This window comes from Cadophora gregata (genome assembly GCF_030347475.1).
Source record: "Cadophora gregata isolate MNR1 chromosome Unknown scaffold_8, whole genome shotgun sequence".
NCBI lineage: Eukaryota > Fungi > Ascomycota > Leotiomycetes > Helotiales > Ploettnerulaceae > Cadophora > Cadophora gregata.
Window position 1 is genome coordinate 195,143 of NW_026695931.1, and position 22,651 is coordinate 217,793.

The following is a 22,651-nucleotide window of genomic DNA, read 5'->3' on the forward strand; positions in this document are numbered from 1 at the left end:
CAAAGTGATACCTTTGCTATACTTTCGAGATAGACCGGCAGTCATTTTCTGCCACACCTTAATCATATCCCTGTCGTACAGCAGGAGAATTGCCGACATACTTCCTAAGTAATCCCATATATATTTTTCCTTGCCCCGTAAACAAATATCCAGTGACTGAACTTATCAGCATCTGGAAACCATCCAACAGCACTGCCTCTTCTCGATTGTTCTCTTCGCTGTTTGAGCTCTCCAAACATTCTGGCCGAATCTGTCTCCTGTCTCAAAAATCCACATATCCGCCAACATTCTACCATTTCGCCGAGAGCTTCGTCTGTAGGTTGCCGAGATAGTTCACCAGTCCACGGAAAACCTTCTCGAATCCACTCTAGAAGAGCTTGAGATGTGGTTAAAACCTTTGCCGCACCTGGCTGAGGGAAGTCCGGATTCATTGTTGAGTGGAGGGTGAATAGGGCGATCCACTCGCCTGCAGTGTAGGATTTGAGGGCCATGGTATCTCTTTTGATTTATATTCTCTGTTGATGCTCAGGTCCAGAAGTTCAGAGGTTGAAATTTCTGTGGCGCTACGCAGAATTAATTGATTCGAATGTTGGCTCTTGACGAATCGGGATATTAGGATAGGAAGGAAGGAAATGTTATTCAAGGTGGCTACACAGTCAGATTCTCGCCATGACATGCTAGGAAATTAATTTAGTACTCTTGATCTTGATTGTACTCAAGAACAGAAAGAAGAAGACAGGACAGGGTATTTATTCTCATTCTTCTGCTTCACCTAAACAGAGCATGAACAGAGACAAAGGTACAGTTCCGTTCCACATATTTTGAATGACCGACAAGTATCGTGGTCACAAATCACAATCTGATCAACGCAGAACTAAGGATGACGGACTTGGATGTGAACCTTGGACTGGAGAACCATCAAGGCAAATGATAAGCACACCGGCTTGTGTTACATTTCCAAATTGGATTCACGCTCTGCACATGCCTAACGATCGAACAGCAGCCTCAACCCTGTCATATAATCTCTATGCATTACTCTCAATGTTGACAGATTATTGAAAGATACAGGCAAAATCGTATTCGTCATCACTCGTGAGGCGAAAATTTGGTACGTTTGGAATTCATGGATGAACTCAACAAAAGTCTTCCATGATTTCTGCTAAATCCCGCACCTTTTCATGCTCCATAATCTCTCCTATCAAGTCTCATCAAACACCTCATCTATTCCGGATTCCCATTTCTTCCGAGTTCTGCCAGTTGTAAAAACGGGCACGTGATTGCGTTTGAGAGCTTCTGAATGCCTCGAACTGGAGTCGAGAAACTTTATCCAATCGTCGTGTGTGCGGTCCCAAGCAGAAATATGGTGGTTTGTGATTTGAAGTAAGTCTACTGAAAGAATGGTTTCATTCAAGGTTTTTTCGTTGTGTTCGATAAATAGGCTAGTGCGTTCAAAAGTAGGTAGCGAAGCTCACAGGATGGTTTGATATGAAGGAGGAGGATGAAAAGACTATGAAATGTAAAATTTGGATAACCCTATGTAGAAAGTATGACATAGTAATGTGTCGCGACTTCAAATTGCCGTGATTGTAAAATTTCGCACATCTCAATTGCCTGTGAATCATGAATGGAGGGAGGGGGACGAGACATCGAATGTTCTGTTTATGATGGTTACTTGTCTGCTGGCACAAGCACACCAACCACAAAACCCTACGACGAATATGATCTACCCATCCCTAGGACCCATGGTCCAGCACCGAGGTCTATTGGGCTCAGTTTTTATTTCCTATCTCAGGGAACCTGGGTCAGGCATACGCTCAGAACCAGAGACGAATGGATTCCTGAAGCAATTCTCGCATCGCGGAGTGTAATCCTCCACAGAATAGCTCACTACCCATTTCCGTGGAGCCCGAGTATTTCCCTCAGACCCTTTGTAATTGACTGATTTCCGAATAATTCCGTAGCTTTTCATTTCGGCTATGGCTACATCCCAGCTTAATCCGAAAGCCCCAAATACCCAGGTTTCCAAAGCCTTATGGGTATCAAACACTATTGATTTTCCAGGGTGTGGGATATTCCGGTGTGCGGACCACAATCTGGACCTGGCGTGTAGTCCCTCAGCGTAGCTTTCGTAGGAACTTGCTTGCATGGCTGAAAGATTGCTATGAGGAGCTGGATCTTGATGTATTTCGGGAGTGACAAAGATTTAGGTACCGATCTTGATTTATGATGAGCCAGTATGCAAAGTACTTGATACTCAGATGAAATAGGGAATGGATAGTAAGGAAGATTCGAGGGGCTTTATAAACTTTTAAAAGTGATGGATCCTACATTCTTCTTTGAATCATCACCACTGTTTGACAGTGGCTGATCATTAAACCGTTCTAACACATCATTGCTAGAACTTGAAACAAAGGGATCCAGTAGCCAATTACTTGAGTGCGTATGTATATCATCATTGTTACAGATACAAAGGCTCAGAGTGTCCTTTGTTATAGACTGAAACAGCTGAAGGACTTGCAAGCCATGACATAAAGATTTTGAATCGCAATTCCAGCTTTAGACAGAATGTAAGGAGAATCATTTTCATTGCCAAGGCAACTCGGATCCAGCTTTCAGCCAGTCGATGCCTACCACAGAGAACAGTAGGTCGAAAACAAGCCGAGCGAAGGAACTTAGGCCACTCGTTCGAACAGAGTCACAAGAAAGCATAACGGTTCATAGAACAACAGCGATTGCTTTCGGGAACGTTGGAGACTTGTCTCACTGTCAACTCAGGAGCGACTAGGAGTAATTGTAGAGACCAGAAAGGAATGGAAATGCAACGGTAACCCTGGGTTTAAACAGACAAGTAATCAGAACCTCTGCATCTTCGCTGTCCTCTGTATTTATCGATTCAACACTGTCCGTCCTGGTCGTCACACTGCGAGTCAATCCACAGCCACAGCCCATCCATCGCACTCTCTCACCATCAAGAGAAAAATCGTCCAATTACTGAGTCATCCTGCCAAGTCCCTAGCCTACCTCAATATTGACGTTCACCACAACATTCGTACAGACAATTAGCACACTTAATATACGCAGCCTCGGTCCTCGGCCGTGGCCCATTCTCGAGCATTGAATTCTGTGAGTGAAATATAAACAGAGGAGAGAGAAGCAGCAATGCTTGATAAGTCAATAAGTTGAGATTGGGTATTCCGCCTCATGCTAAAACGCCACCTCATGCAAACCTACATATAATACAATGCTATTCTACAGGCACAACCTCGTCGCAACGAGCACACAGTTGGTTCTCCACAGGGGCAACATACCGCCAGCATCTAGGACACTTGTGATCCTTAGGCGGCAACACCGTCGCTGTGACATTGCCTTCGCCATTGGACCTCAGCGCGGTGTGTTTCCAAGGTGCATCTGTCGCTTGGCTTTCTGTAAATACTGACCCTTCTGGTTCTGTTTGAACTTCAACGGATGAGACGACGAAGATACTCTCTAGCTCGTCGGCATATCGCTGGAAGACATCCCTTGCTTTGGCGGGAACGTGAAGGATAACCGAGGACTCGAGAGACGACCCAATATGCTTCCCCGCTCGTGCCTCTTCCTGAGCAGCTTTGATGGCCGCATTGGCACTCAAGAGCCATTTTAAATCGGTGAGGATCTCCGGGTCTGGTAGGCGGCTTGCGGGAATAATTGAATCCTCGAGCGTGCGGTAGAAAGGGTGAATCTGTGCCTCTTCTTTCATCCATGATGGGCGGTGATCCCATGCTTCTTCAATGAGGTGGGGTGTGATAGGTGTCAACATTCGCATGAGACCGTGGAAGATCTCTTCTAGGACGCCGCCGCCGTCACCGCAGTATAGGCGGTCTTTCATGGCTTCGAGGTAGAAGGCGGAGAGGTCGCTGTTGATCCATTTGTTGATCAGGTTTATGCCTTTGTAGAACTCGTAATTGTTGAAGGCGGATGCTACGTCAGTCATGACTGTTTGGAGTTGAGACAGAGCGATTTGGTCTAGTTTGGTGATTGGTGATGTCCTTGCGCTGGGGTGCATAGATCCTAGGAGCATCTTGATTATCATCCGGTATTTGAGTAGGGCGTTGTGGTTGGATTGGAGAACTGGTTGGCCAATAACGACGTCGTGGGTGTAGTCGCTGCTGGCTGCCCAGAGGCGAAGAGCGTCCGGTCCAAGAGCCTGGGAAATGTTTCCGCCGGCTTTTTTCTTGGTCTTGACCTGCTTAAAATTAACAACGGTCCATAAGTACTTGATGAGCAGACTTACAGGTGGAAGAAGTGAGCCATCGATGATCTCGCTTGGGGCAATTGTGTTTCCAATAGACTTAGACATCTTCTTACCCTTGTCATCTAGGGTAAAGCCATGGGTGATGAGAGTCTTGAACGGCGGATCGTGTCTTCCAGAAGCACTTGTGTGGGTTAAAAGACTTGACTGGAACCAGCCTCTATGTTGATCAGTACCCTCAAGGTATACATCGGCTTGCTGCTCCGTCTGAGTCCAGCTAGTACCGCTGTCGAACCAAACATCCATAGTGTCTTTACCACGTCGATAGTTGCCCTCCAACCCAGGGACAATCCAAGCGGGATCATCTGCAGCATCAGTCCACCAAGCATCAATGCCTCTCTCATTGATAACCGATATGATGTGGGCGACGCTCTCATCGGTGAGGACTGCAGCGCCAGCTTCAAAATACAACGCCGGGATAGGAACACCCCAAGCTCGCTGTCTGGAAATGCACCATTCGCTTCTACCCTTGACGAAGCTCTCGAGCCTGGGACGGCCAGATTCTGGGATGAAACGCACTCCTTTTAGACGCTGTAAAGCATCGTCTTTGACACGTCCAACATCGGCAAACCACTGCTCGGTAGCCCTTACAATAACTGGAAGCTTGCTCCTCCAGTCATAGGGATATTTGTGCTTATACTTATGGGTTGTAATGACATCGCTACCAAGAACATCCAATACATCTCCACTGCCGCCGTCCAGGACTGATTTGCCCAGAAGTCTTTGTGGGTCATCTGGAAAGGCTGCAGCAGTGAAGCACCCAAGATCATCTACTGGAGCTGCTGCTTCGATTCCAAGCTTCGTGCAGACCTCGTAATCATCCATACCATGACCAGGTGCGCAGTGGACAAGTCCAGAACCAGAATCAGCAGATACAAAGTCCGCATGGATGATAGGCTGGAGCTCCGACTCTTTCCCTCGCAGAACATTGATATATTTCGAGCCTTCGAGCTCTTTGCCTAGTATAGATTCAACGAAAACTTCGAAAGGTTCGTCGCCAAATAGCATTGGCCCAATTTGTGAAAGGCGAGAACTTGCAATGATGAATAGGTCTGAGGTACCGCTGGCGACAACCGAGTATTCCAACTCAGAATGCACAGCAATTGCCCTATTCGCCGGCAGAGTCCAAGGAGTAGTTGTCCAGATGACCGCCGAAACACTCCTCCCTTTACCACCATCCGGTATCTTACTCTTCAACGCCTCCGGCACACTGGCAAGAGGGAACTTGACATACGCCGCGGTAGACACATGGTCCTCCTTATACTCCAGCTCTGCCTCCGCCAGCGCCGTTCTCGAGGAAGGGGACCAATAAACCGGTTTATACCGCCTGAAGATCAGGCCCTTCTTGACCATTTCCTGGAACACGCCCAATTGCTTGATCTCGAAGGTCTTGTCCATTGTCTTCCACGCCTTGTCCCAATCTGCCATAACGCCCCATTCTCGGAAACCTTTCATCTGCTCCTTGAATGTCTTCGCGGCGAGAGATCGGGCGGCCCGTCGGACTCCAATGGCATCTAGGTTTAGTGCTGCGTCGCCATCTTGGTCTTTGGACTTCAAGCGTTGCTGCTCGAGGGCTTTGATCTCGATGGGGAGGCCGTGGCAGTCCCAGCCTGGTACGTAGACTACTCTTCGACCTAATTGTTGCAATTGCATCAGCATAGATCTTTCGGAGCAACCACAGAGCTCTAATTCCTGTATAAAATATTGGTGACTGCCCACCTTCCTGCACCTTGACCCGGCAAATGATATCCTTCAGGATCTTATTCAGCGCATGTCCGATATGCAACCTCCCATTCGCATACGGTGGGCCATCATGCAGCACGAAAGGTTTCTGGTCAGACCGCTCGCGACTCTGCCATTCGTAGAGGTCATCGGAGCATCGCTTCAGATACTTGGCTTGATCCGCCGGCGCGGGTCGTGGGCTATGGATTGATTATTAAACTTGCTGGCAACTGGCATTGGCGGAATGCTTACGGGAAGGAGGATTTAGGCAATCGTAGTGTCGACGACCAGGATTTTATAGGTGGTCGAACGGGCATGATCTCAGATCCATGGTCTGGTGTTTGATGGTGAGCTTTGACGAGGATCACCGTTATTTTTGGGGGACGCGACTTCAGGCTCAAATCACTGGTATCAGGCATCAAGTCTCAACGCCACACTGGAACCAGTCACGTATTTATTAGACGTTGAAGTCATTGTCGATGGGATATGGTCCGTTGTGATTTCTAGCTGACTGAATCTATCCTTCCAAAGATCCTATCCTATGCTTCCCTTGCGCCTCCAAAATGTGCAAATAAACAAAACCATCCATGCACGCCCAAGAGGTCCACGAAACTCCAATGCATGCTATGTTAACCAATATTCCACATGCAGTATCAAAAAACCGTGAGCCCACTCACGATACCGTTCTTCAATACCTCAAACACTAAACCGGGAAATCCAAAAAGAGTGGTGTTGCCCAAACCCTTCACATCTTCCGGCCCTGCAGCGTCCGCCCTCTTGCCCCCTACGCTATCTTCCCAACCACCAAGTAGCTCGCAGCTGCTTCCAGGACTATCTCCCCAATCACGGTTCAGTACCATTCCGCGCTGACGTGCCTTAGCCTCCTCATCATTGCGGTAGATGCTCTTCCACTCATTGTGTAACCTTTTCTCGATTTCCTTGAAAGGCGTCTCCGAGTTGACAACAAGTTCCCCTTTCTTGGGAATCAAGTACTGAATTTCCCATCGGCATCTTTTGTGCCGATTGAAAGGGTACGAACCAGGTACATTGCCGTGTAGGATTACCTTTGAAGCAACCAGGCGACCGGATCCATCAGATGGTATAATCCCTTCAGGTTCCTGTTGTCGACCCAGTGCTTGCTTGCTTGGCGGGCACTGTGATGGCGTTGTAGGAGTAGAGAGCAGGATATCGAATCCATGATAGAAGTAGTTGTAGAAACATTCTCCAGAAACGTTCCCGCATGCCTCTCCACCCTCATCATCATCTTCAGATTCATCAGTTGCAGTATGCGCAGAGGACTGATCCGTGTCCGTAGAGTCATCTTGCAGCCTCATCTCTGTCGAATCTGATCTGGCGTGGGCTCTAGAAAGAGGTCGAGCTTTATGAATCGACATCCTCTGGTCGTTCTTCCGATATATGGCATCAGGAGGACCGAGTATAGCCACGAGTTCTTGTGGCGACGTAAGGCCAAGCTTGATCCAGAATGGCACTACGCCATCCGCTCGTAGAAGTTCCAGTTGACCCTCCCCATATATCCTTATTTGCTTAACCTCATCCGGTACAGGCTCTTTACCCTTCATAAGGGAAGTGAAGGAATCTCGAGGGTCCAGTGTCTGGACGTATAGCCGTTCTCTCGCGTCTGGCCATGAATCTCCACGAAAGATAGCCATCGAGGCAGCCGGATGACTGGCAGAAGAGGATAGAAGAGACACAAAGTCTTTACTCGGAGACCATACCGAGCTTGATAATGGGAAAGAGAAAGCGATTCCGGGATATGAAAGCACATACAATCCCATCCCAGTCTCATCTCCCGGCTCTGGCCCAATGTACTCTCCTGGGAAGGTTGGGCCAAGGAGACGGTTATAGATATGTCGAAAAGTAGGTCCCGACAAGCTCTCTACCTGCGCTGCTCCAGCCTGCGTGGTAATCCCTGGGCGCAAGACATCTTTATCTTTGTATGCGAGCTGGCTCTTGGTGAAGTCCAGCACCTCTATCAGTCGCAGTCGCTGTTCTGGCCCATCGAATCGCAGACGGATGCCGTTCGGCGGCAGAATGACAATGACTGGCTCTGTAACTGGCGACGACTGATCATACACGAGATCAAGCTTTGGGAATCGTTGCGGTTCGGCTTTCAGTCGTGTTAAGATATCGTGGAGGGTTGTTCCCAGTACTGCGCTCCAGTCAGCTGCATTGATGGTGGACGCGCCAGGAGCTTTTACTGACCCATAAAGCCCAAAGCCTGTCCTGGAAAGACATGGGCTGTGAATAGTGACATTTTGGTAGCATTTGGAGGAAGGCGGATTTACTGGCCCTCCTTATATTGTACTGTGTTTCGTGGTTGACGCTCCAGCTTGGAGCTCGTTGTCTGGAGTTTGGCGGGGCAGGTGCTCACCTGCATTGCTCAGCTGGGGGGCGGTTGCTCTGCCAACCAACCGAGGCGGGTCGTGCTTTCTTTGCGAACAAGCACAGGCTCGCGAAATCAACATTTCAAGATCAACAACTTCACGACAAATACGCCCACAACACTTCAACGCAACATCACGATTGCGCATTTGTATACCACGGAACTTCTTGCATTTCTTAAACACTGCTTCACCACCACAAACTATCTGCGACACGTCTACCAGCCTCACCATCCATTCCGACGCGCAAAGGAGCCGATCAATCCCAAAGGGAGCCCAGCATCAGCTCTCAATTGTATGGCAGGAATACCTCGGCCGACAGTCGTCGCGCCCATCAAAAGAACGATGCGCCCTCCTCCACGGCCCTCAACGGCTAGAGCACCATCCCAAGCGCCTTCAAATCGCATTGATCGATCTGGCGCAATATCCCCAGCCGGTTCGGTGGTTTCAGTGGCCACAACGGTTGGGGGGACGAAACGAAAGGAGCGGGACTTCGAGCACGATGAAGAGGAGACAAACATCAATGTTGTTGTAAGGTGTCGAGGGCGTAATGAAAGAGAAGTCCGAGAGAACAGCGGAATGGTTCTTACAACAAATGGAGTCAAGGGCAACAGTCTAGAACTATCCATGGGACCCAGCGCACTGAGTAACAAGACCTACCATTTCGACAAGGTATTCTCCTCCGCTGCGGACCAAGCGATGATATATGACGATGTCGTCACACCAATTTTGAACGAGGTAGGCTTCATTTGCAATACTACGTTTTGCGCCTTGTTGACATTCTGATAGATGCTTGGGGGATACAACTGTACGATCTTCGCCTACGGTCAAACTGGAACCGGAAAAACATACACCATGTCTGGTGACATGAATGAGACTTTCGGAATGCTGTCTGACGCAGCAGGAATAATACCCAGGGCGCTGCATGCGCTGTTCAACAAGCTCGAAATGGACGATGCGGAGGCCTCTGTAAAGTGCTCTTTCATCGAGTTGTACAACGAAGAGCTGCGCGACCTGATCTCTCCGGATGAGAATGCGAAATTGAAGATCTACGACGACAATACGAAGAAGGGTCATTCGAGTACGATTGTACAGGGCATGGAGGAGTCGCATATTAAGAGCGCCATTGACGGTATCAAGCTTTTGCAAGATGGAAGTCATAAGCGACAGGTCGCAGCAACAAAATGTAACGATCTGAGTAGTCGAAGTCACACAGTTTTCACCGTGACAGCCTACATTAAAAGGACTGGAGATAATGGCGAGGACTACATAAGTGCTGGAAAGCTCAACCTTGTTGATCTGGCTGGAAGTGAGAACATCCAGCGGAGTGGAGCTGAGAACAAGCGTGCTGCGGAAGCAGGGTTGATCAACAAGAGTTTGTTGACTCTCGGAAGAGTGATCAATGCCCTCGTCGATCGTGGATCCCACATTCCGTACCGTGAGTCGAAGCTCACACGGCTTCTTCAGGACTCTCTAGGTGGACGGACGAAGACCTGTATCATTGCGACAGTTTCACCTGCAAAAAGTAATCTGGAAGAAACTATTTCGACATTAGATTACGCTTTCCGTGCCAAGAACATTCGCAACAAACCCCAAGTCAACCAGATGATCAACAAGAAGACGTTGCTCAAGGAATTTACGTTTGAGATTGAGAGGCTGAAGAGCGAACTGATTGCAACGAGACAACGCAATGGTGTTTATCTGACAAATGAGAATTACGAGGAGATCACCGTGGAGAGCGAGTCTCGAAGGATCCTTAGTGAAGAGCAAGCGGCCAAAATCGAAATGATGGAGACCAACTTACGGAATAAAGTCCAGGAGCTGTATTCTTTGACCTCCAACTTCATGACCTTGAAGAAGGACAACGAAAGTACGAAAGCTGTACTCGATGAAACGAAAGACATTCTTGAGCAAACTGAATCTGTCCTCTCGAATACCCGACAAAGTTTAGCTGAAGAGACCGTCTTGCGGAAAGCTCATCAGCAAACCGAGGAGCAGCTTAGTACTGTTGGGAGTGAACTTTTGTCCACGCTTAGCAGAACAGTCCATGATGTGGGGGGGCTTCACGCTAAGAGCAGGAGGAAATCGGATCTTCAATCTCTGAATCGTAACGCCTGGGGTTTGTCCCAAGCACAAGTTGCTGAGGTTACGAGTCTCGTGGAGAGCAGAGTAGAGGAGTTCCGTGTTCAACAGCAAGAATTGATGCAAACTGTTTCTACCAGAATGCAGTCCTTCGTTGCGGGAGAATTGGCGAAATTGTCTACTACGCAGTCCTTCCTTGAAGAGAATGTATCTAAGTTTGAGGGATCGGAGAAGGAGGTTTCAGAGCAGACGAAATCGGCCAAAGAAGAGATGGATTCTGTTCTAGAAGAGATCAAGACACTTCGAGAAGAGGTGAAGACTCGCGTTGGCGAAGGCCTTCATGGGTTGTCCGTTGCAGCTGAGCGAATCTCAGCAGAGGTTATTAGTGAACTCGGTGCCTTTCACACACAAGTAAGATTGCTATCTATTTTGTTCTGGATCTAGCTGACGTGTCTAGCTTCACACTTCCTACAGCTCACTTGGCCGAGACTTCAAGGGTCTTTTCGAAGATCTTCTCAAGCATATCCATGCCCAAAAGGCCGAGGCCGACAATCTGCGTCAACAATTGACCACAGCAAGCGAGCTTGCCATGCAGTCAAATTTTGCTGCATCTTCACGTTTGGATGAGGTGCTGCGGGAGGAGCGAGAACAAGCAGCTGCCGATCGCCAAAGCCTTCTTTCGCAGATCACCAGTCTCGTTGTGGCTCACGGCGATGCACAAGACTCTCGTCTTACTTCGAAGATCCAGGAGGTTCAAAAAGATGTTCTGGCGTCTAAGGAAGGCTTCGAATTATCCACAGCTCAGTACAGCGCGGGGATGGATGCCTGGAATGAGAAGGAAACGATGCTGGTTGAAGAAGTTCTTCGCTCTAGGGAGACCTTGAAGAGCAAATTGAAGGAAGACTGGGTCGTGAGTTGCACTATGGGACTCTCGATATTCTTTACTGACACTTTGCAGGCTGCTAACAAACACAACACGACTCTCCAAGCCGCCACCAACTCCGTACATGCAGAAACAGTTCGCATTGTTGATGAGCAAATGAAGGATATTGAGATCCAAATGCGAGCTCTCGATGATTTCGTCACCCGTGCACGCTCACAAAATGCCCAGCACCACGACAGCCACGCTCAATCTCTTCAGAATCTTTCCAGCACCGTGAAATCTTCTTACTCCAATATCGGTACGCACTTTACGTCAACGTACGAACGTGTCCGGGATCTTGGTGACGAAATGTCTACCAAGACCGCTATCCTCCAAGAGTCACTTGCACCTCTGGATTCTGTATTGAAAGAGCCTCTCACAACTTTGCGTGAGAACATCACAAGCACATCTTTCCAGGAATACAAACCTACGGGTGAAACTCCGCAGAAGATTCAATATACTTATCCAACTGAGCTACCACGAACCGAAGCACACGAAGCTCTCCTCGCGGCAATGCGCAGACCAACTGAGTTCAGGAGTCCGAGCAAAAGTATGACATCAGTGGTTCCAGTCATATTCAACGACGAGCAATCGACATCTTCCCACAGTCGACAGTTCTCTCACTCTCTCGGAGCCTCAATCTCTCGCCCTCAAACCGACCTGGAACTCACACGTCCAACAACAAGCGGTAGTACTGGTCTTCGCGAAATGGACGTCAATGTCCAGCCTAGTGCCGCTGCAAACGAGGAACATCAAAGTCAGATACCGAGCTTCAAACGTAGTATCAGCTCATCTGCAAAACTGCCTGTCTTGAAGAGCAAGAAGAGTGTTATCGCGTTAGAGGGACGAGAGAATGTTTTGAGTTCAAGTGTCGGTCCTGGAAATCCGCTGGCGCAGGTACAGAGTACTGGACGGAGGAGAAGTCCTAGGAATGGTTAGATGCAGTGGAGTGTCGTCAAGCAACGATGGATCATGCTTAATTGGAAGGGATCGTAATGAAGGGGTACCGAGGTTGAAAGAGCTGTCTGTTTTATGTCCATTCTGGAGGCATCGCTGCCTGGGGTTGGGTGGATAATTGCTTTCTGGTGGAGTCTTGGCGGGCATATCATGGTGTGGCGTTGGCTCTGCCACTGGTGCTTGTCTATAGACTTGTTCTTCTGCGTTCTGTTCTGAGTTTGAGGGCATGAGTTATTGAGGAATGGCGATTTTGTTGCTTCGCCCTCATGTTCAGTATTGCTAGCTTCGCATATCTCGCGTAGCACTTAATTTTGAGATTAATAATCCTGCTGTTTACAGTAACGTCCCTCAAAATGCAAGATATTGAATTCAATCGTGATGCAGCATGTGATTTTGATAAACCGAGCTTCGACCCGATCTTTGTCTAAAGATCTGTATTTAGAAGAGTCTCGAGAGCAGAATTCGTTACATCACGTGACCAACGACTTCTCGTTTACCTTCCGACTTGGGCATTTTGATGCTCAGATGCTATTGATTAAAATATCTCGAAATGAAGTTACCTACCATCCGCCGCTTAAGACACGCTTCAACACCTCTTGAGATTCGCCATACTATCCGTCGAGCGCTTGTCTGCCCAGACACGTCCAGTGTATTTCGTCAACTCCTCTGGCCATTCCCTTGGCACTTTGCACTCCCCAAACCCCTCTCGGTACAAGAGCTACAAGCGGCGCCTGAAGTCATTGACACCAGGCAATCCGGAATACGCCACCTGTTCGAAATTCCTCTTTTCCGCATGCGAGACACGCCTCTCAGATCTCTATACCGACTCTACGACGACCTTTGCGCGAATCGTCTCATCCTCATATCCTACGAATGCGAGTACATACTTCGTCGAGGCTCTGAACGCTGGCTGCTGTCGCGAATACCAGATCCTCAGGATAATGATCCCGTGCGCTACGCTATTCTCGCGAGCTTAGATGAAGCACTGGTGGATGTGTTTAATTGGAAGTTGGAGCTGGGCATTCGTCGTGGCGGTCTACCATGCGACCAGTCCGCCGTGAGGGCTTCAAACTTTACGAGGGAAGCATGCCCGTGCTGGACCCAGAACGTTGCCGGGCTGGGACAGCGAGTTCATCTGATCAATCGGGACAGTGAACCGTTTGCGAAAGCAGATGAGAGCTTTCTGAGGAGGAGCATTGAGGCCACTACGGGATACATGTATATGGTATAGTTTATGAACCACGGAAGAGACGGCCACATGATCAGCTTGGACATACGAACGGGCAGCGAAATGAAAGTCGAAGGAGTAGTTGGGCCGCTCCGTAAGTTACGCACAATCGTACAGAAGCCTCACCATCTCTGTCCCAAAACACTGCTCTGCAATTCCAAAGCTATCAATGACCGTCTGTGTAATGATGCTGAGGTTAGGCTCATACCAACTCCACTATCAGGACCAAAAGATCACAATATTCAGCGCAAGCTGAATACGCCTAACTCATACTAAACGTGTACTGACTATTGTCACGTGCCCTTACAGTCTGGCATATCGACGCCTTGTTATATGACCGGAATCTCGACACCTCCCACCCATCAGGTTCACGTGATCTCGCGCCGCCTTTGCTCAGGCTGGCTCAGCTTCGGCTCAGCTTCGGCTCATGTCTGCTCAGGCCTGCTCACCCATCTCACCAAAAATCGTCAACTTTTAACGAGGGGCCCGAAAAGGCTCCCCTTCCCAGCCACGGATCCCAAATCTGTTCCCACTGCACTTCACAACCTGTACCAGCCAGAACTCATTCCCAGACAGTTATCCCCGTCTGCCCGTCTTCATGCAAATTGTGCACATGCAGGGACAATTTCTTTCGTCTTACTTCAGGGTGTTTGACGCCGTTCTCTGCGGTTTGCCTGGGGCTTCGTACTCTATAAATGGCTGTCCCCCTCTTGCCTTCACATCTTTTCTCTTCCATCTTCTCTCACATCTCCTCACACATCTTCTCACACATCCCTTCACCCACATCACCTCACCCATCTTCTCACCCTCTTCTCATCCTCTCCTCACTTTATCTCCAATCCCTCCCATTCCTCAAGCAAGACCTTCTTTTCTCGTTTCTACTACAGAGACAACATCCGCGCCTGCACACCATGAGCACCGAGCAGGCAAGGGGTTGTAGGAGAGGTTTGAATCCAGACGAGCGGATGGAGGTAGCCCTGAGGGATGGGCTCTCCAAGGACAGGTCCGGGATCGATAGCAATCCCGTTTACAGAAAACTTAATGAAGAAACCAGTCAACCACAGTACGACACGATGTGGGATTTTTGGGAAGCGTGCGTTGCCAACATCACAAAGTCAAGAATAGCAAGTACTAACACATCTTAGGTATGAAAGGAAATATCCAGGATCGGACTTACGCAATATGGAAAACATGAAGCATATCGCTGAAGCTGTAGGACGCTCAACCCCTAGCAGACTAGATAAAAAGACAAAAAGAGCAACTATCAAAACAGTACAGAACAAGATGCGAAAACTCATGTCGATATAGCAGCGCAAGACCAACCTCACCATTCCTCCAGAAGTCCATGACTCAGTAGCTCCTGTAAGTGTACCTGCAGGCCATCCTACTCCAAAGTACTAACATATAATACATTTACTAACGAGAGAGACAGTATATCAAAGATATGCTAAGATACAAGATTCCGCTGTCGATAGAGGAAAAGGCGCCCACGTTCCTGACAATAGAGAATTACGTCAACATAGAGGAGCTCTTATAGCAACATGACCACCACAACTACGTCCACGAAGGATGCCGTGTGGATTTAAGCGCCCTGTTGAAGATACATTGCTATACTTCTGCAAGGTTACAGGAAATATGCAAGGCGACGTACAAGGTAAGATACTAAGTCTGAGGTGGAAATGAAGCCCCGATTTTCGTGCTAACTATCACCAACAGGACCTCGTTTGCATAGTTGCATAGAAAGATGGAGAGCCAGAGATTAAGATAAGTTTCAAAAGAGAATTTACTAAAGGAATACAAGACACCCCAAAAAAGTAAGTCCAAAGTAGTTCACTCCAAGGCTCAGGTAGGTTACTAACAGCTTATACATAGACCAAAACATCCATTGTATAAGATACTAAAGCCCGCGCCTCCTCTTTCTGCCAACGGCCTCTTATTTCTACTCGCTATCATTATCTCGGCCAGCGCGTTCAGGGACTACAGCAGTGTTAAGGATGTCCTCGCTACCAGACCGCCGCCGGGCAGAAAGTACCGGATCATAGATTAGGCGGATAGGGTGTTAGACGATCCAGTCTTTCCAGAGATATCTGCAGATAGACCGACCGAGAAGACCAAAAACGAGACCGCGTGGGGCCACCAGTGTTCAGACTAGGCAAAAAGGGCTGGTTTTACAGGAGGGATAGGGCTCCATGCCGCCCGTCGCGAAGCGCTTATCAAGGTAGACGGTAAGGGGTACTCACTTCAAACAAGTTCATAGTACAGCAAGCTAATTAGCAACAGACAGCGGCTATTCACTAGGGCAGGTCATGAAGTTCACCGCGCACAGGAACTCAAAGACTCTTATCGGCCACTACTTAGATAATATAAGTAATATGGACAGTACAGCAGTCTTCCTCGGCCTAGAGCCACAGCAGGATCTCACAGAAGACTTCCGCTCTACGTCCATAAAGAGAAACCCGGATCTCCAGCACTCGCTTCCAGGAAAGTGCCTAGATAAGCTGAGACAGCGCCAGGACTTTACCGATCTTAGCGAGCAGATTGACAATCTCTCCGCTCAGATCACGGCTGCCATCACGGAGAAAGGGCGCCAAGAGCTCAAGGCTCAACGGCGCTATGTCTATAATCAGCGTCAAAAGCTCATTAACGAAGAGTTAGCGAATTACCACAGGACGCAACAGCGAGTACACACCACCCAATATAAGGTAGACGACCAGGGCGAGTGGCACCGCAGTTACTTTGACCGTGTTATCCGCCGTATGGTTCCTAAGCGCGATCGCCTCGCTCGTACTTTACCGATCGCCGCCCCGCTACGAAGTCCAGAAGGTATCTCCGCTCTCCAAGACCTCATTGCACTCCGCACAAACGATTCCCGTGTTACGTACCAGGGAGTGTTACGGCCTATAGGAGGTTGCTATCCAGTGCCGACCTGCGGCCAGGAGATAAAAGAGTAAGGATATTCCCCCCTCATTAGTGCCACTTCTACTAACAGAACGCGTCAGCATCGTCGTGCAAGAGAGGTAGAAGCATATATACCGGTGCTCCAAAGACTACTATAAGAAGCAATCTAGCTTCGCCGAATTTTGCTTCCGGTGCAGCAGGTGGATAACCAGCGAGACAGATTAGGAAGCCTACTGTCAAGATCATATCGACAATCTCGATGTGCCTTTCCGGTGCGAACCAGTCACTTTCCGCCACGCCGTTACCTGCGCCGGATATTGCAGTGGATGTCTGGGGAAAAAATAGCTACCAGCAGCCGCAAGGATAAGACAGTTTCACGATCAAACAAGCTAGCAAAGGCATATCTCTGACTGCATCCCAGAGTATATCAAGAGTCTAGATAGCAAGAACTCTATTCCATGCCCGCATTTGTTATGCACTATGGTGCTTCATTCGGATTCAGACATATAGAACCACCTCGGAGACATACACAGCACTCACAAGCCAGATGCACGGAAGAAGCGCCAACGTCAGCAAGAAGAGGGTAATAATAAGCAAGTCGAAATATCGGGTGCCGCTAAGAAGAAGCGGCCTCGACTCCAAAGAAAGCTAGAAGATAAGGACTGCAAAGTGCCAGGTAGTCAAAAATCAGCCCCCAAAGGTCGCTCCAAAGATCCTCTTAGCCACACGTTTGTGAATATCTCAGCAATAGATTTTGATCCATGCCCAGCGGATAGTGTCGAGTTAGCAGCAGTGTCTAGCGGCTCCTCATCACGTCGCAGCACCCCAGTTGGCGGCGTCTAGGACAATCACGAGGACTATTACAGTACGGATACTTCGCTCTCGTCTCTATCAGACGACATTCTCAAAGCAGCTCCTCAGGCTAGAGAGGATTGCCGTTCTCCCTAGACAACTCCATCGGAAGCTGCCACCGTCGACCTCCTTAGTGATTCTGATCCTTAGGACTTTGACACGATCGCGTACGCTATGTCTTCTCCTATTGAGTCTCAGGAGGACTACATTCTGTCCGGCCCCGATACTCCTCCATCATATCCGTCCAGTATTCCGATAGAGTTAGTTGATCCGGAACTTCGAGATACTCTTTCTTCTTCCACATCAAGTCTACCAGCAACCGCCGACTCAGTCGAGGATCCTCACAGAAGCATACCAACAACTCCACCAGGGCGCTTAGAAAGCTCAGTGATACAGCCGCTTTGTAGCAGCCAGCCAGTTGCAATTGATGCCGAGAGAGGGATATAGGAGGCTGAAGCGTTGCTTACCAAGTGGAAACAAGGCAACACGACTTAGTACCTTATGAAGTAGAAAGGATTTCCGCACGAGGGCAATACGTAGCAGAAGCAGAAGGATATAAGCCCAGAGGTTATCGAAGGGTTTAAGGCGACCTATCAAGGGAACCACTTAGGCGTGCGACTACTCAAGAAGCGAGTGCTGCGCAGAAGAGTTAAATACCTTGTTAAGTAGAAAGGTCGTCCGGAGAGCGAGAATTCTTAGGAGAAAGAAGCTACCGTAAACCGTGAACGAATTATGGAGTTTGAGGCGACCTAAAGGTGGAACTACTGTAGAAGTATACTAGAGAGCCACCATGTAAATTACTTTGTATGTTATGTGAGTTGTCATAGAAACTAAATGTGATTGGTTCGGAATAATATAGAGCCGCTCCATCCTCTAGAAAGTTCTAAGAGAGGGGCAGGAAAGGCACTACTTAGGCGAAAATCTCCACCTCCCAAGATCTGTCAATTATATGTCAACATTTTATGAAATTATCGATACAGAATTCAAACATAACTTACTTTTGTACGCCTTGGTTTGAGCAATATCTGCCAATCTTCGTAGGATCAGGCTTTAGTGATTGGCATTCGCTCTGCAACATAACAGAATCTGACTTCGGTGTAGCGGGGTCATCGTGGAGATGAGATCTGATTGAAATTCTCGGACGAAAGGATACGAAATTTCATACCCGAACGCTTACCGTTTCGGGGAAGGCTCTACACGTGATCACCGTATCAGAATCTCCGGGACCCCGATTTCCTTTGTTGACAACATTCCGTCCGTTTCCAAGTCACCATCCCACACCATCATCACCATTATGGCAACCGGGTTCCTCTATACCATCCCACTGCCCCCCGATCGGACACGTTATCTGGCCTAGCTGTTGAAAGTTGGTATCCTCATCTGCGAAGGAATCCCATTTTGTAATCTGCTCCTGCTAATAACTGGACCACAGTGCCGATTATCGAGCATCATACGAGACAAGACGTCCGGCCAGACGAGCCCTTCCACCTATTTCCGAAGCTATCAATCGAATTACGCCTTCTGATCTGGGAATTCAGCTGGCCCGAACCTCGAATCATTGAAGCCGCGAACACCAAGCATGATATGGAGACGATCGAATACACAGGGATCACTTTTCTACGGCCGGCAGCTACATTACATGAGTTACTGAAGATGGATTTTGGGGGTAACAGGCTTCTGGGCGAGGCGAAGCCTCTCGAACAGTGTCCTCCTCCTATTGCTCTTCAGGTCTGTCGAGAATCTCGGGAGCATACATTGATCGACTATCACATCATGCAGCACTCCCAGTGGCCCTATTCGTTCTTCTTCAATCCTTCTCGCGATATTCTTTGGCCGAGCCGAGATCTCAATGAGGAGCCCGGGTGCCGACGTGACCTTGAGAGCTATTATGGTGGGCAACTCGACAAATTTTCGACACTCCTTATTGAGGAAGCTGAGTGGGATTATGTTACACCAGCCAGATATACTTCCGACTTCCTGGCCATGTTCAAAGGCGTCAAAACAATTGTGCTGGTATTTGGGGAGTACGATGAGGTGACGGGTCGTCTGATAACTGAAGCTAAAGCGCATGAGTATTACACGCGCGCCGAGAAGCTCCGAGTGCAGTTTGTAGAGCTTTGCCGAAATGGGAAGTGCCAGGCGAGAACGCTCCAGTATATGGATCGAACTGGCAGGTTCTATTGAACCCAGACTTTCGTGGCTGGAGCGGAGCGTGGAGGAGGCGGAATGCATCATAAAGAGAGCTTGTGGTCTACTCTGTCGCTCGACGATGGAAAGGGTCCTGCTCTGGATTCGTCGATCGCGAACTGGCTTAGTCTATATTTGTTTCCTTGCTGGGTTTAGTAGCGCAATCTATCAATCTCTTCGACGTCCACCACCAGCTTCACAGAAATGAGCACCGCACATGAATATATAGAGGTACTAAAATCGCCAGACGACATCCATGGCCTAATTACGACCCTCTTCCAGCAGATGGACAGTATGTGAGTGCTCTAGTCCTAGACCCAGTGCTCGAGGCAGTGTTAAAGGTTTGATACTGTCTAAGCTCTAGGTGAGCAGACTGACTCTTTCCAGCATCTGGTGAAGTTTCGAAATGACAATTACATTACCAGAAGACCACGTTGGGATATTTCTCAGGAACATTTGGGTACTGTCCACTGCCATTCTAACGCGAAACTTATAGAAGCTTCACCTACAGTCACGTCCACGGAGTCTGACGACCTCCACCTAAGTTCTGCACACCGTCAATTAAAGATAGACTGCCCCAGTGATAAGAGGAAGGGAGAAAGAAGGAGGGGTTTTGCAAGGGATTACCTTTGCAATGCTTGAGGAGGACAGTGGGGAAATGGCCGATTTGTACAAGTATGGGAACTGAAGTTAGAATGCTGAATGGAAACTGAATATTCTTGTATCAAAGGCCTCTTCTGTTAGTGATGCAGTATTTGACATTGTTTTTCCTTGATCGCTCGCAAGAAACTACAACCAATGGGAAGCCCGAATAGTAGTGATCACTTCGCCCCTGATAAATCAAGCAAGGGAGCTGTATCGGGTCCCTGTGGCCATTCAGACGCTGGGCTGTAACCTCCTAGATGGCCCGTCGACAGTGCGCCTTCGCTCTTCTGAATTTGTGTATTAACACTCGCTATACAGAGGGAGCCAGAAAGGGATCGCCATAAAAATAGATATCGTGGAATAGTTCTAGGGTCCAGAAATGGCCCCGCAGAGTGATGCTTATCAATCCAAGCCAACGTCCGTCCCTGCGTAGCGGAAAACAGTCGGATCCCAGATCACGTGCGACTGCCTAATAGGCAGTCGTAGGCACCATTGCTATTGTCACGTATACAAAGTATAAGCATACCTCGTCACCTAGGTGTTACAATCAAGCATGCTACTATCACTTCTTTACTGTCACGATTTGGATACCTGAGGGCCTGAGGCTCGGTTTACGGAGGTACAGCGGTCATCTTTTACCCCCGGTCGACAGGGGGTCCCCCAGAACAGCCAACTTCAACATAACACAACTTCTTCAATAGAGGTGCAAATCAAATAAAGAAAAAGCATCTCTATACTCCCTAAGCTAGGGGGATTATAACGGTGCAATTTTGTAGGGTTTCCTGGTTGTTGTGGTTGCGATTTCAAGGGACATAAACAATGCCAAGGAAAACAGGGGGTAAAAGATAACCGCTGTACCTCCGTAGGAAAGACTACCGCCGATGATGATGGTCTATTCCGCCCGGCTAAGCCTAAAGGGCACTAGTACTATTTACATGGGTTCGATTCCTCCAGTTTCGCCATGGTCTCGTGACAGCCCTTACGTTCGCTTTGAACGGCTTTTTGTTCTAGCCTTTGATTCTACAATTCGACGTGGTCTCGTGGGTTTGTTAGTAGCAAGTGTACTTGGAGATAAACTCCTCTAAGTGTTCAACGTCCTATCCCACCCTCGAAGTCTCATCTGCGATTCACCAACCTCTCAAAATGAGCCCCTCCGACTCCAACCTACAATTCCACTTGTTCCGTGAGCTGCCCAGCGAACTCCGAGAACTAATCTGGAAGTTCTCCCTCCGCCGTACTGTTCGAGTTCAACTACAGCTAGAAGCTCGTGGAATTCCAACACTTTCAACTGAGCATGTAAGAGGTCTTTGTACGTTCTCATACAAGAACAATACCGTCCCCACAGCCCTTCGAGTCTGCAAAGAATCCCGCCAAATAGCCACTTCCACTTACGATTGCTTCCCTCCCCAAGCTATCAGCAATCGCATTCATCCACCGAACCTGTACTATTATCCTTTGTATGACGATATCCATATAGAAGGAGGAGCCGCGTTACTTGAATATACGAAACTTTTCGGACTACGCCCTTTGGATATGAAAACTTTCGCGATGCACATTGGTGCTTTCGCGGCGAGCCAATTTCCTGGACCTCCTATGAAGGTTTACTGGAGCTGGCAGCAGACCATAGACAGAGCAAATGGAACCAGCGAGTAGGTTATATTGTGTTACCCTTTATGTTAACGAGCTAATCAATACCTTAGGAGAGCTTTCAAGCCAACTTGCCGAACGAAGCTGCATCGAGTGAGGCGCAACAAACGGGCGGTCTCTTTCTGGACATTTCGCAGATCGTCTGTGACTGGCAGCGCCTCTTGCATTCCCTCTTGTCCTTGCCAAGAGCCAGTGCCCTATCTGCATTGGCGACGAATCGAAGAGCTATGAGGAGCGGATGGGCTCTTTTTGCCGCCCTGCGAAGATGATGGATCACGTTGAACGGATTCACCTCAAAGGAAGAGATCCGCACACTAAGATAGAGTGTTATCACCCAGCGTGCAAGTCTCGGGGGCTTGTTCTCGAGCACGTGGAGCATTTCAAAGGCCACGTAGAGGAAGTGCACGGCGTCAAGCTCCGGGAACCAAGGTTTGTGCGTTCGTCAAAATAGACTGCGTTCCATTTCATATCTAGATCATCAAATTACTATCCCTATCGTACTACGTTTTTTTAATTCTCTCCGGCCCTGCTAGTGATCTTGTGCTATGTTTGGAGGCAAGACCTTGCTATCTTGATGCATCTCGCCAGCAGTGAAGGACTCTCCACAAGCTACGTCACTAAGCCAAGCCGCCTTTCTGCACAAGTGGTGCTTAGGTAGTATAACCATCTAGATACTGAGGGCCCGACCACTTACACCAACAATTTGTTTGCGCCAATCACTTACTAGTACTATCCAGCTCATGGTAGAAACAATTTGATACTACCAACGAATTACTAGTACTATCAAATTATTAGTACAAACGAATTGTCAGCACCAAAAA

General features: G+C 48.5%; 9 protein-coding genes across 9 annotated transcripts; 6 read left to right on the top strand and 3 right to left on the bottom strand.

Moving 5' to 3' along the window:
• Window positions 1–104: 104 nt before the first annotated feature.
• Window positions 105–491, bottom strand: ONS95_013644 (uncharacterized protein; the record flags this gene model as incomplete). The annotated part of the gene is made up of 1 exon (XM_058507283.1): window positions 105–491. One exon carries the CDS (start codon window positions 489–491, stop codon window positions 105–107), a length of 387 nt encoding a protein of 128 aa, XP_058356452.1.
• A 2,100-nt stretch (window positions 492–2,591) lies between these two features.
• Window positions 2,592–6,342, bottom strand: ISM1 (isoleucine-tRNA ligase). The gene is made up of 4 exons (XM_058507284.1): window positions 6,263–6,342; window positions 6,008–6,210; window positions 4,271–5,922; window positions 2,592–4,222 (listed from the first exon to the last, which is right to left on the bottom strand). The coding sequence occupies exons 1-4, from the start codon at window positions 6,325–6,327 to the stop codon at window positions 3,245–3,247; spliced, it is 2,898 nt and encodes a 965-aa protein (XP_058356453.1). The 5' UTR covers window positions 6,328–6,342; the 3' UTR covers window positions 2,592–3,244.
• A 147-nt stretch (window positions 6,343–6,489) lies between these two features.
• On the bottom strand, window positions 6,490–8,364 carry ONS95_013646 (uncharacterized protein). The gene is made up of 2 exons (XM_058507285.1): window positions 8,234–8,364; window positions 6,490–8,180 (listed from the first exon to the last, which is right to left on the bottom strand). The coding sequence occupies exons 1-2, from the start codon at window positions 8,283–8,285 to the stop codon at window positions 6,664–6,666; spliced, it is 1,569 nt and encodes a 522-aa protein (XP_058356454.1). The 5' UTR covers window positions 8,286–8,364; the 3' UTR covers window positions 6,490–6,663.
• Window positions 8,365–8,757: 393 nt separating this feature from the next.
• Window positions 8,758–12,355, top strand: CIN8 (kinesin motor protein cin8; the record flags this gene model as incomplete). Its single annotated transcript, XM_058507286.1, has 4 exons — window positions 8,758–9,150; window positions 9,202–10,905; window positions 10,952–11,404; window positions 11,453–12,355. 4 exons carry the CDS (start codon window positions 8,758–8,760, stop codon window positions 12,353–12,355), a joined length of 3,453 nt encoding a protein of 1,150 aa, XP_058356455.1.
• Window positions 12,356–12,923: 568 nt separating this feature from the next.
• On the top strand, window positions 12,924–13,604 carry ONS95_013648 (uncharacterized protein; the record flags this gene model as incomplete). Its single annotated transcript, XM_058507287.1, has 1 exon — window positions 12,924–13,604. The coding sequence occupies one exon, from the start codon at window positions 12,924–12,926 to the stop codon at window positions 13,602–13,604; it is 681 nt and encodes a 226-aa protein (XP_058356456.1).
• Window positions 13,605–14,512: 908 nt separating this feature from the next.
• ONS95_013649 (uncharacterized protein) lies at window positions 14,513–14,909 on the top strand (the record flags this gene model as incomplete). Its single annotated transcript, XM_058507288.1, has 2 exons — window positions 14,513–14,694; window positions 14,747–14,909. 2 exons carry the CDS (start codon window positions 14,513–14,515, stop codon window positions 14,907–14,909), a joined length of 345 nt encoding a protein of 114 aa, XP_058356457.1.
• Window positions 14,910–15,973: 1,064 nt separating this feature from the next.
• ONS95_013650 (uncharacterized protein) lies at window positions 15,974–16,622 on the top strand (the record flags this gene model as incomplete). Its single annotated transcript, XM_058507289.1, has 2 exons — window positions 15,974–16,548; window positions 16,601–16,622. The coding sequence occupies 2 exons, from the start codon at window positions 15,974–15,976 to the stop codon at window positions 16,620–16,622; spliced, it is 597 nt and encodes a 198-aa protein (XP_058356458.1).
• A 2,023-nt stretch (window positions 16,623–18,645) lies between these two features.
• ONS95_013651 (uncharacterized protein) lies at window positions 18,646–19,535 on the top strand (the record flags this gene model as incomplete). The annotated part of the gene is made up of 2 exons (XM_058507290.1): window positions 18,646–18,694; window positions 18,784–19,535. The coding sequence occupies 2 exons, from the start codon at window positions 18,646–18,648 to the stop codon at window positions 19,533–19,535; spliced, it is 801 nt and encodes a 266-aa protein (XP_058356459.1).
• A 1,644-nt stretch (window positions 19,536–21,179) lies between these two features.
• On the top strand, window positions 21,180–22,544 carry ONS95_013652 (uncharacterized protein). Its single transcript, XM_058507291.1, has 2 exons — window positions 21,180–21,832; window positions 21,884–22,544. Exons 1-2 carry the CDS (start codon window positions 21,327–21,329, stop codon window positions 22,059–22,061), a joined length of 684 nt encoding a protein of 227 aa, XP_058356460.1. The 5' UTR covers window positions 21,180–21,326; the 3' UTR covers window positions 22,062–22,544.
• The last annotated feature ends 107 nt before the right edge of the window (window positions 22,545–22,651 follow it).

Coding starts and splice junctions, on each gene's coding strand:
- ISM1 (XM_058507284.1), bottom strand. CDS start 6,327: ATGCCCGTTCGACCACCTATAAAATCCTGGTCGTCGACACTACGATTG. Junction 6,211..6,262: donor TTGCCTAAATCCTCCTTCCC/GTAAGCATTCCG, acceptor ATCAATCCATAG/CCCACGACCCGCGCCGGCGG. Junction 5,923..6,007: donor CCGGGTCAAGGTGCAGGAAG/GTGGGCAGTCAC, acceptor TGCAACAATTAG/GTCGAAGAGTAGTCTACGTA.
- ONS95_013646 (XM_058507285.1), bottom strand. CDS start 8,285: ATGTCACTATTCACAGCCCATGTCTTTCCAGGACAGGCTTTGGGCTTT. Junction 8,181..8,233: donor ACAGGCTTTGGGCTTTATGG/GTCAGTAAAAGC, acceptor ACTGGAGCGCAG/TACTGGGAACAACCCTCCAC.
- ONS95_013652 (XM_058507291.1), top strand. CDS start 21,327: ATGAGCCCCTCCGACTCCAACCTACAATTCCACTTGTTCCGTGAGCTG. Junction 21,833..21,883: donor AGAGCAAATGGAACCAGCGA/GTAGGTTATATT, acceptor TCAATACCTTAG/GAGAGCTTTCAAGCCAACTT.